At 35.8% G+C, this 18,474-nt stretch overlaps 1 protein-coding gene across 1 annotated transcript; it reads right to left on the bottom strand.

The window, feature by feature from the left end:
* Positions 1-1,408: 1,408 nt before the first annotated feature.
* Positions 1,409-18,012, bottom strand: LOC139135312 (store-operated calcium entry regulator STIMATE-like). Its single transcript, XM_070702654.1, has 7 exons — positions 17,630-18,012; positions 8,211-8,259; positions 7,853-7,948; positions 6,486-6,720; positions 6,073-6,156; positions 5,232-5,459; positions 1,409-3,523 (listed from the first exon to the last, which is right to left on the bottom strand). Exons 1-7 carry the CDS (start codon positions 17,817-17,819, stop codon positions 3,512-3,514), a joined length of 894 nt encoding a protein of 297 aa, XP_070558755.1. The 5' UTR covers positions 17,820-18,012; the 3' UTR covers positions 1,409-3,511.
* Positions 18,013-18,474: the final 462 nt, after the last annotated feature.

The following is an 18,474-nucleotide window of genomic DNA, read 5'->3' as shown; positions in this document are numbered from 1 at the left end:
TTGAGTTGAAGGAGATATTTCTCTGTAATTATCTGAGAATATATAAGAAAAGAGTTGTTGCTAAAGGGTGCTGTCCAAACCTGTCTCGCAGGACAGGGAAATAATGGAGAACACCCTCAAGTGATGGTGTTTCAGTCTAACATGACACAAACTCCACCACTTAAGGTAGAATGCGCCTCGGGGACAGATATTCGGACTCTCAAACTTTTACAATTCTTTTCTGATATACCACTTGCGGGGGTTCATTTTAAAGCTCTTGGTGTAAGAAAACTTTTCACCGGCTTAGTTTTTCGAAAATCGAAAATTTTATTTTTCTCCATAGAGTTAACACAGGAATGGCGGCCATTTTGAATTTTAAATATCGGTAAATCTTGGGTTCTTTGTTTCTCTAGTAACAAAATTTGCACGGTGACCCCCGATTTTTTTTCTTGATTTAGTGAGAGAATGGCTCAAAGTTTCATTGCGGAAAGTTTGAGCAAAAGTTTAAATCTTTCACTTTCGAGGTGCATACTACCTTACAGGGAAGTGGTCGTCGGAACAGCGCATGTGCAACTTTCTTGTTTACAAACATTGTATTTCATGCACTATATATAGATGCATCATGTCAAAATAGCTGCAACATTTAAATTTTACAATGTACATTACGACAAACATGTTTTAACTTTCATCAATCGTCAACCTAACTTGGATACAGTGTTTATATTGGTCATAGGGGTCCCTAGTGACCTTTGAGCGCCGTTCCGACTACCACCACCCTTTAAAGTGACTGACTCTTTGCATTGTCATAGTTGGATCTCTAGACTGTAGAATCTAAAAAGTGAGTTGTACAGTAGAATCATAACTTACTGTGATTATGCCAAGTGTTCTCATCTTGGCATACATTTCCAAAAATATACTCGACACATGCAAAAAATCTTACAGATCATGGCTTTTTTTGTGTCAGCTTTTAAAATTTATACATTAAAAACACATTGTACTCCATGGCACATCTTGAAAGTGACATGATACCCTGGAACACTGACAGATTTGTCAGCCTGGGTGTTTTGATAAGGTAGTATGCACTTCAAAAGTGAAAGACTTAAACTTTTGCTCTAACTTTCCTCAACGAATCTTTTAATCATTCTCTTTCAAAATCAAGAATAAAAATAGGGGGTCAGTGTGCAAATTTTGGTACTAAAGAAACAAATTACCCAAGATTTACTGATATTAGAAATTCAAAATGGCCGCCATCCCTGTGTTAACTCTATGGAGAAAAATAAACATTCGAAAAACTAAGTTCGTGAAAAGTTTTCTTACACCAAGAGCTTTAAAATGAACCCCCACATGTGGTATATCAGAAGAGAATTGTAAACGTTTGAGAGTCCGAATGTCTGTCCCGAGGTGCGTTCTACCTTAAAGTAGAATGCACCTTGGAAATCTCAAACTTTTACAATACTTTTTCGATCTACCACTTGTGGGGGTTCATTTTGAAGCTCATGGAGGTCATAATGTTGTCACCAACTTATTTATGTGAAAATGGAGAATATAAATTTTCCCCATGGAGTTAACACAGACATATTAGCCATTTTGAATTTCAAATGTCGGTAAATATTGGGTAATTTGTTTCTCTCTCACCAAATTTTGCATGGTGACCTCTGATTTTGAAAGGGAATGGTTTCTCATGGAAAGTCTGAGCAAAAGTTTAAGATTTTCAATTTTGAGGCACGTGCTACCTTAACTCTGATCACACAGGGTACTTTAACATTAAACATTTGTCATACCAACACAGACGACACCACACAGGTCTTTCAAAGACCAAGCTTAGCATGTCTGTAGTATTTCTAAAATGGACTACAAGTCAATTGAAACATAAACCTACAGTTGAAAATGTTGCATCTTTTTGAAACACTATACTAGTAGTACTGCTATCCACAAGCTGTGATCTGCGTAGTCAATTCTTTTTTTAGTTACAGTGTATCCTTCAAAAACTTTACTTCAGAGAGTGAGGATAACAAATGGTCACAGTCACTTGACGTTTTTTATCGCTGAAAATGTATTCAGAGTCTGCCAATATCTTATAATAAGATAGACTAGCCCAGTTACGGAATTTACTTCGATGTATATATGTTATCCGCTGTGTGTGAAACAGCACAGACTGGTCTAACGGGTGCAAATTTTGTTGATGTTAAATATTCATGAGGTACGATGACATCACAATCACGCCTTGAAAAACACTGTCATGACAGCAATTCATCTTATTATTACCACCATGAATTCTTCAGTGACATTTTGCACCTATTTTTGCGTGTAATGTATTCAATTTATTCAATATGGGTGATGGAGTCCACACTGATGGACGCCGTAACCTTAGTCATACCACCAGTGTGTTCTACTTGTTTGGATATTAAAATTGCCCCAAAAAATCGGGGGCATTTATGCAGATAAGACCAGGCTTTGGATTTGTGATCTTGTCCACAGAATGTCATGCACACATGGCTGTTCCTCTGAAAACCACCGTCAGGAGCCAGGCTAATGATCAGACTGAAGAAATGGTACAGGTAGCACAATTACCATTCAATCAGAATTTCAATAGTAGTTGTCTTTGCTACCTCTACAATGCAAAGGTCTAGGTTAGTGAAACTAACATGAAGTATTCTATCTTTTATTATATACAGCAATCCCTTTCCATATTCTGTATGGTAGGCTAAGGGTACCCAGTGTTGAGCACCCTTAGTCCTCCGATCACTCTACCTTTTGTAGGTCACCCAATGTTGCACAGTATTTCTGATCCATTGAAAAGTTAAAGCAATCCTTGAGTCATGGTGTACCCACAAAAATATTAAAAATTTCTTGCATCAAAGGAAATACTGTGCAAAGAGTCGTTGTTTTTTGAGTGCACACAGAAATTCTCACAGGTTGAAATGCAGAATGGGTTAAGAGCAGTGTTATCAGCCTTACTGAAAAGGTAGACTTCACAGAACCCGTACTCAGACCAGTGCACAGAAAACTGAGTTTATGGCGTGTCATCCTGTAGTTTCCTCACAAATAAATGAAAGTGCATGTCAAGGTTGTGCATAGATGTGGCATACATGAAGTACAAGAGATGCTTGCATGCACATCTGTGTAGTGTACTTGGTCACACACTAGAACACATAACATGCACGTTCTTCAGTGACAGATGCCAATATTCTAATTTAAACGCTGAACATCCAGAAGCATGGATTATTTACGCAGTAGAATGCCTTCACACCGAAACAAAGCCAACTCCAGTGAATACAAAATCAGTTGATACAATACACAATCAACTGAGAGATGCATCAATGGGTCGTAACATGCATACATGTACATGACCCTGCATGTGCAAACACATAGGGTACAGGAAGGCTGGCCAGTCTCGGCAGACTGGTCGTAATATACCTGCTACTGTCTTGCCAGAAGTGACTCCAGTATAACCACCATTTCAAGTCTATTCTAGTGAACTACCGGTACTGGACATATACTGGGGTTCTTGGTAATAAATTGGAAGGTCTTGTCACATGGATATCTGAAATAAATTGTGAAAATGGTCAATGATGCTTATCTGTATCAGTTGACTATACCTACATAACTGCCATATATAACTATTGATTACATGTACACGCTGCTATTCACTGCATGTACAATGAGTCCACTAAGGACAAGACATCCTGAGGACAGTATATGTAAATCACCATTTGTCAAATTTGAACTGTTTGTACTGGGTGATGGAAGTGAGGTTGTTGAATACCGCTTGGTGAAACCTTAGAAGAAATTGAATCAGCACTGACCGCCATCATAAGTAATTCTGTTGACCATGAGGATATTGTATTGACTGTCTACAGATAGAGTCAATACAAGTTTCCCAGGACAGGAGTGGGGTAAAGAGCCATCAAATATATGGCAAGGAAAAAATAAGAGCACCAGTTGGTTCGTGGATGGTTTCCATGCTTTGTATTAAAATCAATGCACCAATAATTGTCTACATCATTGTAACCTGTGCTTGAGGTCATGACACCTAACTACTAAATGTAGGTGGGAACAACATGGTGTCAAGATAAGAGAGATTGAATCATTTCTCCTTCACTTTGTTTGTTGGACAGGCTTTGAATGATTCTAGGTTTTAAGGCACCAAAAAATCCCACTCCATTGTCAGAAAGGTATGGCCAGCTTCAGAGAAGCTTGAAGAGTAGAAAATGAAACATTGGTTCAAAAAATGGGTTCAGGGTATCTAATGTGGTTTACAAGAAAGGATGTCTGCCCTGGGTTGCTTACGACTGGCTTGTCAGAATGGGTTCTGGGTAACTAAACTGTACGGCTCCTAGTGGGAGCCATTCAGCAAAACTGGAACATGCACCTATATAATGTGACAAAGTTTTGAATTCATCTTGGACAAAAAAACTGACATTTGGTTTTCTAAAAGCGCTTTGACGACATTCTAAATTTAAAAACTGTACGCATGACAAACTGACTATTTTTTGAGGATCTTTTCTGTCTTGGGAAATAAATAATAATTGTTCTTCAGTGATGTTATAGTGACATACCTATATTCATGTCATGTTGATGAACTGAAGGACTCATGCTTGAATGAATGAAAGTTTTTGAAGTCTCCATCTCAACATGGAGTCCTTGAAGGTAACTACTGGAAAGCACTGAAAGCTATTTCTAAAATCTCATTTTGGCAACTTATCTGACATTGTTAGTACTGCTAGTATTATATACACTTGTCTCAATGCATGCAAAGCAAAACAATTCACATAAATTATCCTTTGTGAGTAAGCTACTAAGATACACATCTCCCTGTCTACCCCAAAATTTGTAAGCAGTATCCACTTAAAGAAACACTACATTAAACTGAGTCCAACCACTGCTTCAGCAATAACATCAACATCATTTTCCTTAAATTTAAAGCGGTAACATTGCACAAAAGCTTATAAATAACCTTTAGCCTTTTTTTCTTTGTAAATTTTGCGATTATGTTGCTTGGACATGTCACTTGACGTACACACCTACAGTATTCAGAACTTGTCAAGGACAACAATGAACCACAGACAATATGAAATGAATCCTCTATACTGTCTATGACACCATAATAGTACAAGTAACACAAGGATTTTCAAGAATGAGTCTTGACATGTTTGTGTTTCAGATTTACTGAGAAATCCAAAATTATGCCACTGTTTTTTGCTTTCCGTATAGAAAAAATTGTGAGCTGTATGTTGTCACCATTAATTTACCGAATTTGAAGTTGGTATGAGACTATTTTTGGCATCATCACCGCTGGCATACTTGTCCATTTCTTCATCGGGAGAAAGAAGCACTTCCGATTCTGATCCATTGTCACTATTCTTCTCCGGATCTTTCCTATGATACTTGACCTTGGAACAGGCCTGACCTGCCTTCGGCTCTTTATGCCTTCTAGTTTTTCGCATAAGGAAGTTATCAACGACCCAAAACATGATTGCCTGTGTAGCAAGAGTATGAAAACCATCAGGAACAGTATGGTTGGAAGCATGCAGAAAAAGTTATAGAGGGGATAAATGGGAAGATGTGGAAAGAGATCGGGAAACAACACAGAAAGTGTAAGGATAATGTGGAGACATCTAATTAATGATGATGAAGGGTAAGTGAGCAAGGTCATGTAGTATATCATAAATACTGGAAAAATGTCTGCAGAAATGCACCAGTCATCTTCGCAACATCATACACAAGTTGAATGTTGTAGCTAAAGTTGAACATGTTGCAGTCTCTACGGTTTTTCAGTATAATAGTGCAGATGCAGATTAGCACTAGGAAAAAAGACAAGAACCAAATTCTGCATTTTGAACTGGTTAATCCTGCAACACACAGCATGTTAACACAGGAAAGATTGGGGATTTTATTTTCTGTATCTGTATCTATTTTTTGGTAAGCAATTTGCTGTTCAGCACACTTTCTCACTGTTGTGCAACATTTGGGAAAAGAAACTTTGGTATCTCCAGAAGAGGAAATTGCTTTGCCAGGGAGAAAGACATATGGCGACAAAATAATTGATTTGAGATGGTAAAGAAGCTTGATAAAGACTCTGAAATCACTTACATTGACTATGAATGGAATAATCAGCATAACAATGGCAACTTCTAACTCTGGGTTGTGGATTGGTGATAATATAAAGTCTCGCACCTGTAATATAAGTAGATTTTGATAGCCAGGCTGTATGCTGACAACAACTTATTGTGTAGGATAGTATCACTGTCAGAAGGCAAACCATAATGCAAACTGATGTATAAAAATAACAATTGGAGAAAAGATATGAGCTAAACAGGTTGTCTCTGGATCACCATACCCTTTCATCACATAGGAGAACTCTCAAAAGTTCCAGTTTTGATGTCATAGCAAAGCACCATAGATTTGGAAACAAAATATATCAGTATTGATTACTGCAGAAATGTAGGTTATTTCTCTGCCAAGTCTACACAGAAACTTTGCGTCATATCAAAATTGTCAGTTACCTGATCCCAGAATTGAAACTGCACCAGTAAAGTAATGAGTATCTTCTCAATAATAACAACTAAAATGTATAAGCCACATTGGCCCATCCAAGAATTGCAAGATGGTGGGTCCCCGTATTCACCAAACCGGAGGGAATCACAGCGTTTTCGCTTCACGATGACTTGTGTTATGGTCAAACCGATGTAGATGATAAGAAGCCCAACTGTTGAGTCTAATAAAAAGTTGATGATATACCTAGAGAAAAAGGGAAAAACATCACAAAGGGATTGTACATGTTATTGTAGAAGCCTGTGTCTATCAACAACAATCTCAAAGCTATTGACTTCGCTGTCCTGGTATGAAAGAAAACATTTAAACAAGCCGGGCATCACAGATTCTCTGACTGACTCACAGAATAACAGTGCAGTGTTTCATTGCAAATATCATGGTTCATTTTATCAGGATATATAATAATTTGGAGATTTGTTGTACTGCATATGAAAGCAGTATCAATCACATTGTTTAAAAGGCCAGTCATTAATATGATTTACACATTGCCAATGAAACTTTCAAGCAATATGACGACTGAAAATGCTGACTTCGACTGTGATTCTGTCTACATTTATATCATCAAAAAAATTGTGGAATAAAGCAGTGAAGAGAATGTATACCACAATCTACTTTGGTTGGATGGCCGATACCAAATACAAAATTCATAAGTTAGAAATAAATGTACTGTAACCACAGACAAGTTCTTTTGTCTGTGGTGTAACCTAATCCTTTTTCTCAAAGAGAGTTACAGTTTACTATTACCATTGTGAATTACATGAAAGAAAGTTTGATCAATTGTTGATGAACTTAAAGATCAAACCATTCTCCATAAATTCCATTTGATTTTGATTTTACAGGTCATCAGTTCAATGCCAATCACATATAGATACTAATTTTTTAATGGTATCTGCTTTGAACTTAAAAGCCCAACTAGCTGTAACTCCTGATGTGTTTTGCCCTAAAAATATCTTCTTATTCTCTCCTGGTTTTCTCTGAATTCTACCCTCTGAAGGGATGTGGGCTTTTACTGCATTAGGAAACCATTCCTTTGTGAAACAGTTGACAAGTATATTCAAATTTTAATCACAGTGTATCTTTATCTTGTTCAAAATTGCATATACAGTCCCAGCAAGTAGTTAATAATAAGTGCATACACACATCTAAATTAGTACATTCTCGCAAACTTACTTTAGTTTGAAAGTAAAATCATAAAAATAATGCTAAAAGATACAGCTAGTGGGGCTTTAATTTTTACTATTTTTTGAGATGTTACAAGGCTAAAAACTTTCAACAAAATTCAGCTTGGTAAACAATTGAAGAATGGATGGTAACTCACCATGTGCAAGGATCACCCTGAAATATATCGGCAAGAAAAACATTTGCAAAGTGTATCACTAAAGCTCCTAACGCCTGCTTGGAAGTGTCATAAAACCTGTTGAAATTGAGGACAGACATGAATTTTTCAGGATGAGTTCATGAAGCATTGATAAATTTCACAAATAAATCAAAATACTGCTTGAGGAATTTTAAGGTACTTGCATATAATTTTCTATCTCCCTCTACAAGTTCAGTTGGACTGTCACAAAGTGCTTAACCATTAGAGATTGATAAATACGGTACATGTACAAGACCTTGAATTTCACCACATTTTCTTTTTAAGTTTCAAATGCTAATATTTCCAAAACTTTTCTCACCATATTCTCCATGGTCTCCTTTCTCCTTTAGGCTCCCGAAGTCTCTTTACTGTAAACACAGAGATAAATAAACAACAGTTACTTCACATTACTTGGATGATGTTTGGTTTAACATTGTCTGTTTCAGAACTTGTATGCGCGTAGACATGACAACTATCCCTCATGAGGGTGGACAGACAACACTGAAGTGCAGACGAGCCGTAAGAATCAATATTACTGTCAATATGTGCCTTCACTGCCTTGGACTGTGATGAATGAAGCACAGGTGCTATTGTTTATTATTGTTTATAGAAAATACTAACTGAAAATCACGAAGATACTGATTGTTACCACAACAGTAAAAAATTCCCGTCATTTTAAAAGATTGTCAAGCAAGAAACAGGCAAATTCTGACTTGTCTTCCGTGTAGGAGTGAGGAAGTTGAGGGGACAGGATTAGACTTAGAATTCAGTGTACAGTGTACACAGAGACACAATCTATTTTCAATCAATCCTTTTTTTGTGATATCCACTAACCCCTTTTATGCCAAGTTCATTTGTCATAATAAGGCCAAGTTGGTTAAAACGAGTGAAGCACAAGATTTTAACAAAAAAATTGAACATTTTATAGTAAGGCCCTTGAAAACAGATACTGTAAATGTAATTTTTACAACATAAAACTGCTATAAGTGGGTAAATATACAGATGGTTTTGGTTCAATATCAATTTTTACTGACTTAGCACATGGGGAAGTGATTCCGTCTGGCAGGAAAAGGGTTAAGGTGGTTAGAAAGGCTATTTTTGCACCAATTCTTTTCTCAGAGTTAATGTCAAGTTTCAAGTGTTAGAATCAAGATATTTAGTTCAAATTTTCAGGATAAGTCCCTTAGTTAATATTTTCTCCAAAGAATATAAAAATTGTATATTTGCAGCCATGGTTTTGAAATATGACACCAGTAAATATTAAAATTTAATTTTTTTTTTTTTTACTTATTTGAATTTAATAATAATTGTATAGTATTAATATTACCAAATTAGTTATAAATATGTTGACAATATTTATTGTAAGATTTGTACGGCAGGATTTGTAAATAAAATTTGTTTTTATGATTTTACATGGGTTTATATATCAAAAAATTATCAAAATTCTTTCAAATTTCAAAATGTGATTTTTCAAAAAGTATATTAAATACAGAAAAATTGTGCCGTACAAATCTTATCTGTAACCTTGTTAATAGGCTGTAAAAATTCCATGTCCATATCTCATTTCAAAATTGGATAAAATTGGTATACAATTATGTAGGAAAAGTGTTATTCTGTCAAAAATGTTGAAAACAAGCCATATTTGCACCCCTCTTTTGAAGTCATAGAGCAGTTTTTTTGGTTATCTCACTTTTGACACCTCTTTGACACTCAAAGAATCTAAAAATGCATTTACAATAGCAGTCACTCACTCTGAATGCCAGCACCGCCTTGTCAAACTTTCCTGAAAAACAGCAAATAATGACTTTCCCTTTTCAAACATTTTATTAAAAGCTAGGGGACCTCTACCATAGTTAATACACTAAGGACTCCCCAACTTCTTCTTATTTGGTCAGTTTTTCAGAAGTTTTAACAGGCTATAACTCTGCAATGCCTTTGTGCCCAAATGTCTAGTTTTTTTTATTCCACAGAGAATGTTGACTACTTTTATATTTTCATAGTTTTGTTGAAATTTATAACTGACGCTCTAGCCTTTCCAACCACCTTAAAGGACATGCACTGTTGCAACATAAATTTAAATTTTGACATATGGTGACATGTATTAAGTGACTTTTATTATCTAATGCAATGGCTGGACTGGTACAAAATTTTGTTAATATTAAGCCACATTTCTTAGTGATATCAACCCTCACAATGATTTTGTTACCTACGCCATCAACATTTCTATCTTCAGGTTTACAGAGTATTCACAATAAGAACAGACATTGTGCACTTTTTATATGATCAGTTACAGTCTCAGATATGTCAGGATTATTGTCAGGATGTCCAGGACTTCCACAGATATCAATCCTTATCTCTTCAATTTCACATATTTATATACTGGGAATACCTAATTTGCAAAACATTTCCCTGAACATCTGCTGTGTTTGTATGGCTATTTCAAATGAGAAAAGTTTGAAGAACTGCAACGGAACACGTGACCTGATACTATGACTGAAAGCCCTTTGGAACATGTCATATCTGTAAAGTATCTTGACAATCTATCAATGCAATGACATTTTTACAACATCACAGTTGTGCCTACCACAGGTACACTGGAATATTCACTTCTAATTATCCATAAGTGCATGCTTACTTCTGAAAGTGTTGACATCAAAGCTTGTTTGTCAGCTATCAATACTAAGGGCAAATTTACATTTACCCAACATCCAGTATCTCTACCTTTTTTGTATATCATAGTAATCCTCTTCTTTGCCAAGGAGAATATCATCAAACACACGTCTATATGCAAGACAACTTCGCAAGTTTAAACTTAGGGCTAAACAAATGAATCATGCTAAATAATGAGAGGCATTATGCTGATACCACAAATGGGTAGTGAATGGCTGGAGAATCAAAATCAAATAGAATTTGTGGTTAGTAGATTGGACTCAAATCATAAAGTATTAAACTTATTTACAAACTGAGCTCAACCCAGTAAATTGTTAACTTTAAATCTATTAGAGAGAGAGAGAGAGAGAGGATAAACAGAGAGTCCATACACTCAAAATCACTAAAAATTCAAAGACTTCTAGGACTTCTACAGCTACTTTCAAGAACTTTTTGAGATTTTACATATCATGTTTATGATATCATGATCGATAACTTCTGATGTTCAAAAATCATAGATGACATCGATTTTCTAGGACTTTCCAATAGGCTTTAAAATTCAAGGACTTTTCAGGAGCTAAGCACTTACGCGCCCTGATTACTGGTAATCTTGCTTCTTCTTCTCGCTGTTTACACTGTAGGCTGGGAAAGCCAAAAGTAGGCCAAATCCTCAATGAACTACCAGCACACATTACCCACCTAAAGCTCTACTGAATCTCAATAAGCATTTATTACATTTTCCATGGCTATGATATTTCGACTATCATTTGTAGTGTAGGATTGATAACACCGTAGTAGCCAAGCAATGCTGGGTGAAGCCCTTGGAAGAAAGTATGTCTCCAGAGGTAAACAGCAGTGTACTGTCTGTCTATTGAAATTGACAACACTGTCAACTCGAGAAAGTTCTCTTTCTCTTGTATCGTGGTTACTAACACATTGGTATACGGACATTCCTAACTTGACTTGAAGAGTGAGTGAGTTAGAGGGTACACTGATAACAGACTTGACATTTTTGCATTTCTTAATTTTGCTAAAGCTGCATCTCTATAACAGAAATATTTCATGCCTGTATAAACCTCCCCTATGGTTCTTTGCTTTTCATACTTAGCTTATAAATAACTGGGTTGCTAACCAACCCAACAAGGTACTTTATAACAATGATAAATTTTCCCATTCACATGGTTTTCTGTCTGTTGGGATTTATAAATACAACTCCTTTAATGTATGGTATGTTTAGGATCCAGTGGTCTGAATATCACTTTTTTCAAAATATTGGCAGTACAATTCACGTACTGATTTTGTTGTCTTTAATTGGTCAGATTTTTAGATACTAGTACCCTGCATGGTATTGTGTTTATCAGGATTTAAGTTAACCAAAAAAGAATTAGGACCTACTGAACGTGATTTCATCAAAAAGACATTTTGATCCATCAAAAAATATTTTTTCTAAATGTGAGATAACACCTCTGTACTTTTATAATGCTTTATAGGGATAGCAGTATGTCCAAATATCATGGACAAAAGCACAGATGTTTTGGGCCTCAAAAATAATCCTTCTACTTTCATATTTGCATAACAAAACATCATCTATTCAAGTTTTAGGTCACAAAATATCACATATTATATGCAAAATGTCCTGGCATAATATATATATATATATATATATATATATATATATATATATATATATATATATATATATATATATATATATATATATATATATATATATATATATATATATATATATGTTTCATGCATCCTGCAATCTTCAAACAAACAGCAGAACTCTGTCTATATATTAAAATTACTGAACAAAATCATGGATTATACATGAAATCTAGGAGTCATATCTTTCCCATATACTGTCATCATTTGCTTTATATGAGAAAACTGATAGCCTATCAATTTTCTCATATGAAGCAAATGATGACAGTATATGGGCAAGATATGACTCCTAGATTTCATGTATAATCCATATATAGCTATTCCAAATGTCTACTTTAACACTTGCACATTGGCAAAGTTAATACATGTATCTTATTTTATATCAATTTTGTTTCAATTTTTTCATGAAAGTTGCCAAATCTATCGCTATTTCCATCACCATATTCGCATGCCATGTTAGCACAGTGTTACATACTGTCAATGATTATGGTAGGTACCGGTAACTTTGATTGTTGGTGATGTATATTTGTTACGTGGTGCACTGCAGAGTGGTGATACTTGCTCTGGACAATGAAACACTATTCTGAACTGTAAACCTGTCTATAGGGAATACTGTCCCACTGCCTCTGTAACGACACATTCAAAATAACCTCTGGCACATATCAGAACAATATTTGCATAAAACCACACCCCTCCATATATTATACATGATTGCTAGCATAACCACAGTGTGCCATTTTAGCATGTTTCACTGCAATAAAAATACTTCATTTTTTCCTTTCCTTAAATAGAAAACCATCATAAGTTCCACTATGAGCACAAACATGTGGCTAGAATTTCTTGTTCCCAAGGGTTCTTCACTGGGACAACTGTTAACTTCAAAAGCCATTGATCCTACTTGAGATGCACATTACATGTGGAGGGCACACATGATATTGGCTGCTTCAGCCATCCCTAATCTTTCAGCAATGCAAACTGATGGCATTCATGTAACTACCGTACTATGCCTTCAAGATGATATTGCTTTCAGGTAAATGGTATGTTTCATGATCACAATAAAAAAGGGAGGAGGGCCAACAAAATGGCCCTGAAGAAGTAAGAAAGCTCCGTGACTGTAATGTTACAACCATGGTCCCCACCTGCATGTAAAGATGAAGTACAACAGAGATGAATAGTCAAACCTGTATTAGTGGTCACCCTTACAGAGTCCCCACCTAAATATAATATTCACCTTGCAGCGATCCTATGGTATTTTACATGTAAAGGCTCTCTACAGAACTGCCACCTTTCTTATATGGTCAGTGGCCACACAGAATGATCCAATAATGGTCAGTATATCTGATTTTGAATGACCTCTGCCAAAAACTGCTCAGACTGGGTGGCAAAAACTGGGTCTGTTAAAACTGATTTTTTGAGATGCAAAATGATTCTTTCTGAAATTAAATGCTTTTATCATGATCAACATCAAGAGATTTATGATATTGAACTTTATTGCAGCTGTTATCTGTTCCTAAATTCATCACTCAGCACACCGCCTACACTGAAAGTAATATATCCGGGGTCCAGACATTTCGCACCAAAACCAGTTCGCCCCACACAACTTCGTCCCAAAACCATTTCGTACCAAAACCACCTTGTCCCAAGTACTACTTCGCCTAACCCCACTTCGCCCCAAGTACCACATCGTACTAAAACCACTTCGACCAAAGTATAGTACCGTCAACTCGTCCTGAAACAACGATGTTACGACGTATAATAAGGTTGTTTTTACCTACAACTTGGAAGCATTAATGTGTTAGGACATTTTGGCTACCACAAACCATTTATTGTTGCATCATGGTTGCATGAAACCATAAGCGATAGAATAAGAAAATAGAAACACGCAAATGCTACAACTCAGGTGCCTTGCGCGGAATTGCACGATGTCAATTTCGCGAAATGCGTACACTTTCAAGATTTCAGTCCCAGGATGACAGAAAGGTGGTTATTTTCAGCTTTACCAGTTAGCGATAAGTTTCGGGCAAAGTGGTTTGGGGACATGACTTTTGGGGCGAAGTGGTTTTGGTACGAGGTTGTTTTGGTGCGAAGTGGTTTTGGTGCGAAATGGTATGGGACGAGATGGTATGGTGCGAAGTGTCTGGGAACCATATATCCACCCTCTACCGAAAAGTCACATCCACATAGTGGTCAGAATTTCCTGGTTCCTTGTACAACAGTTATACACAGGTTTGACTGTATATACAAGTACTATTTCATACTATTTTATACTATTTAGTATTTATACTATTTTGTTCTGTATTTACACTATTTCGTATTTCTACTATTTTGTACAATTTAATATCAGAAGGAAGATATGTCTAGTGCTCTTCAGCTGTGCAATATTGGCCATATACATGTATATAAATAAAATATATATAAATGATATAATAATATAATATATATATATAATTAAGATGATATATATAAATATTGCTAAATGATGCATGGATGCAGAGTGGAATAAACTGAAAGCTTCAATTAATTAGACGTCTATAACTCGTACGTGCATTGTCATTTCACCTTCAGCCTATGGTATGATACTGCTATTTTCAATACTGTGGGTGGACTTATTTTATATACAGGGAAATGGGTGTGAAAGGGTTAAGGCAATCATGTGGCTGATGATTAACTTTTACGCTATTCTTCAACTTGTAGACATACTGCATAGTTTTGGAGGTCAGTTTTCGAAAGTTTGACAGGCAGTATCATTTTCATAAAAACACTTGGAGAAAATTTCAGAGAATTTATTTAAGGTGGTGTAGCACATAACGATGCCCATTTTGCTAAAAAATCACTTTTTTTGCAAACATTCATTCAATTTTCATTGATTTGTTAACTAAAGATTAAAATATTCATTGAGTTCAACTTTTAGCAGGCAAAGTAGTTGTAAGTTGGTTGAGAAAGTAGAGTAATTTATGCAAATAACGTGTTTTCCTGGCATCTTTTTCCTCCTGTTTTTAACATTTCAAAGACACAGCATCAATGACACTTTGCTCACAGTTGGTTCAAGTTGGCGGGCCAGAGTATATTGAGTATATTGTGAGTATATTGAAACTAAGTTTACCCTGAGAACATGCATACCAAGTCTCAAAGCAGTAGGACGAGTGATTTCAGCAAAAATGATTTTTTGACCAAAAATAGGAAAAATTACACCAAAAATACAAATATGACAATTTCGACACAATTTGAAGACACTTGACTGAGGATGCCCCAAGGTACATGCTTACCAAGTTTCTGAGAAAGCAATCAGAATAGTCAATTCACAGGAAATGATTTTTTGAACAAAAATGCGAAAAATTACCCCACAAATACAAATATGAAATATGAATATCACAATTTTAACAAATCCAACAGAAGACAACCCTAGGATCAAAAGTATTAAATTTCAAAGCAATCCAACAAGAACTTTGGGAGAAAATGATTTTTTGACCAAAAATTGGAAAAATTGCCCCAAAAATGCAAATATGAAAATGTCATCATAATTTGAACAAATATGACAGAGGCCAACCCTAGGATTATGCATATCAAGTTTCAAGGCAATGGGAAGCACTTTAAGAGAAAAGATTTTTGAACCAAAAATGGGGAAAATTGCCCCAAATATACAACTACAAAAATTTCACCACAATTTGAACAAATCTAATTAAAGTCACCTTCAAGAACCTGCATACCAAGTTTCAACCAAATCTGGCTTGTGGTTATAGAATTTTAGCAATATGCTTGATTTTCCCTTTTTTACCTCATTTGCATACTTTTGATACTGACATGTTCATTTGAACAAATTCACAGCTCCACCTCTAGTTGCACCTGTACACCAAATACTAAGATGGCAGGTGCTGCAGTTTTGGAGTTTCTGACATGGAAGGACATACTTCCACCCATACAAACACACAGACACTGCCGACCTACCATATAACTTTATAAGCTCTCTTTGGTATATATACATATACCAAATGTGAGTTAAAACAATAGCTCCATTCTAGCTTGGTCAAATTTCTTGAAATTTTTAAATCATTTTCTTTTAAATACATATAATAAAACAAAATGAGAATTTTGTTTTACGATAAAGTTCTTATATTTTGAAACAGTCACTTAAATTTTGCTTATCATGATTTTAATCAGGTCTTAAATGTCAGTCTTTCAACCTCTGCCATTTATGCTGAACAAAATTGTAGTTTTCCTCTACATTTCCTCTAGTTTCAAAAAAGGTATTTAATTTCGTAAAGTAGAATAAAGTTTCTGACTCAAATTAATTTTTATCATTAATACCAAAATTGAGGTTTTCTACCCAAAATATGTATCCTCTTCATTCTTCCAGTAAACTATTGCTGCCATACTTAACTTTAGATTCTCTGCATTTTGAAAATACATAGGATGAGGGGGTTTCATTTCGTCTTTGATAAGAAACATTGCTTAGAAAAAAGTTTGTTGGGTAAGTGAGACCCTACCTTAGATTTTCATTTACCTTTATGACCTAAACCTTTAGTTTTTTGTTTCATCTTATTTGGAAGGCAAAATGTCCAACAGGATTAGCAACCCAATGCCCGTTACCCCATTATGTCCCAAGACAAGCTACGTGAAGACATGGAGAAAGGAAAGCGTAAGCCTCCATGGTTCTTTTATTTTTCAGCATCGACCAATTTTTCCCCAACAGGTACGTCTGCTAAAGGATAAATTTAAAGAATGCCTGCCCTTTGAGCTCTGGCGGCGTTTGACAGAAATGCCCTATTTCGAAACTTGTCTACTATCGGTTCAGTGACAGTGTCACAGTCATGTCATTCAGCACTATTTATAGCAAAATCCCAGCTGCAGATTGGTTTTACATCGACGTATCCTGCCTATAATTTACTAAAATGTAAAACATTCGATACCTTTATATCACGCAACCATCACATGATTGCTAAGTGAGATATCCTGACAAAAGCTCCATCCACATCTGTCAAAATATTATTTTATTGTAAAAGTGTATTTCCGTTTTGCCACGCACGGGGCGTAATATTTTGGTAGATCGAATTATAAAATGTAATCTGAGCAGACTTCAGAACAGGTATGTACCATTCAAAGTTGCCGCACACAACGAAAACATGACCGAAACGATTGAAAACGATCGAAAACTGCTCTAACGTTTAATTTGCTTGTGATCTGGCTGCGGATCCGTAGCCCTACCACTCCCTTTGGTAGGGCTTCAGATCCGCAGCAACTTGTGTTCTTGACACTACTTTCACCATGTACGCTAGTATCAATACAACACAGTAGCGCAGCAAAGGTACATGTACGTAACAACATCAAAGTGAAAAACAGATCAGATAGACACTCGACGTAGCGAGCACGTCCGTATAAACATAAAAAGAATCATGGTGAAAATTCTATATTTTCCATACTTACACATTAAGGTACTGAATGCAACGAAGGCTAAAATTCCCTGAATAAATATCCCAAAAGGGTTTGTCAACGCTCCTTGTCCGCAATGGCCCAGTCCCTCTCCATTCAGTCTGGCTGCAGACGTAGACTCATTCATTTCCGCAATGTTTTCATACGTATCTGACAAGCCGACATGTTCGGGAGTCACACTCATTTTGACGACAAAAGGGTAACTTCAATCAAGTCTCTTGCCTGAGGCCTGTTGTTTGTAAAGTCATACCGCCTATCGCTTGAAGTTTTTGTAAAAAACACAGTAAGAAAGTTAAAACTAGGCGGTAATTGGAGATGTGTTGCGTTGTCGAATAGTTGGCTATTCCAGCTGAACTTCTGCCATGTTGAACTTCTGCGGTCACGCATGCGCATGTATTGATGACGTCAATCCCGCCATTTCGGTCGACTATTTTCACACAGCAGTTTTTTATTCATTTAAATCTTTCTTGAGTATTGTAATGGTCTCTCATACCCTACAGATTGTCATGAAAATACGATTAAAACACGCATCACATATCTTACTATTCGTAAATGTCTTCGAAAATTCCGAAGAGTAGTGGTTGAACTGAAACGGGGGTTTATCTTGTCTGGAATATACCATTTTGACATGGGGTTTCTAGTTTCATTAAATATAATTTTTTAATCCTTAGCTGCGCTATTGATGAAAATATCGCACATTTATCGAATTCAAATACATTTTATTCCTATACTAGTGATTTCTGTGATCTTTCACTTTTAAATGTATCGAAATTGCAATATTAAACTAATCTTCACGTGAGCTCCAACCCTGCATTAACTCAAACTAATTATATGCCGCG

This window comes from Ptychodera flava, chromosome 6 (assembly GCF_041260155.1).
Source record: "Ptychodera flava strain L36383 chromosome 6, AS_Pfla_20210202, whole genome shotgun sequence".
Lineage (NCBI taxonomy): Eukaryota > Metazoa > Hemichordata > Enteropneusta > Ptychoderidae > Ptychodera > Ptychodera flava.
Note: the sequence above shows the minus strand (reverse complement) of the source record. Positions and strands in the feature narration are given on the sequence as shown.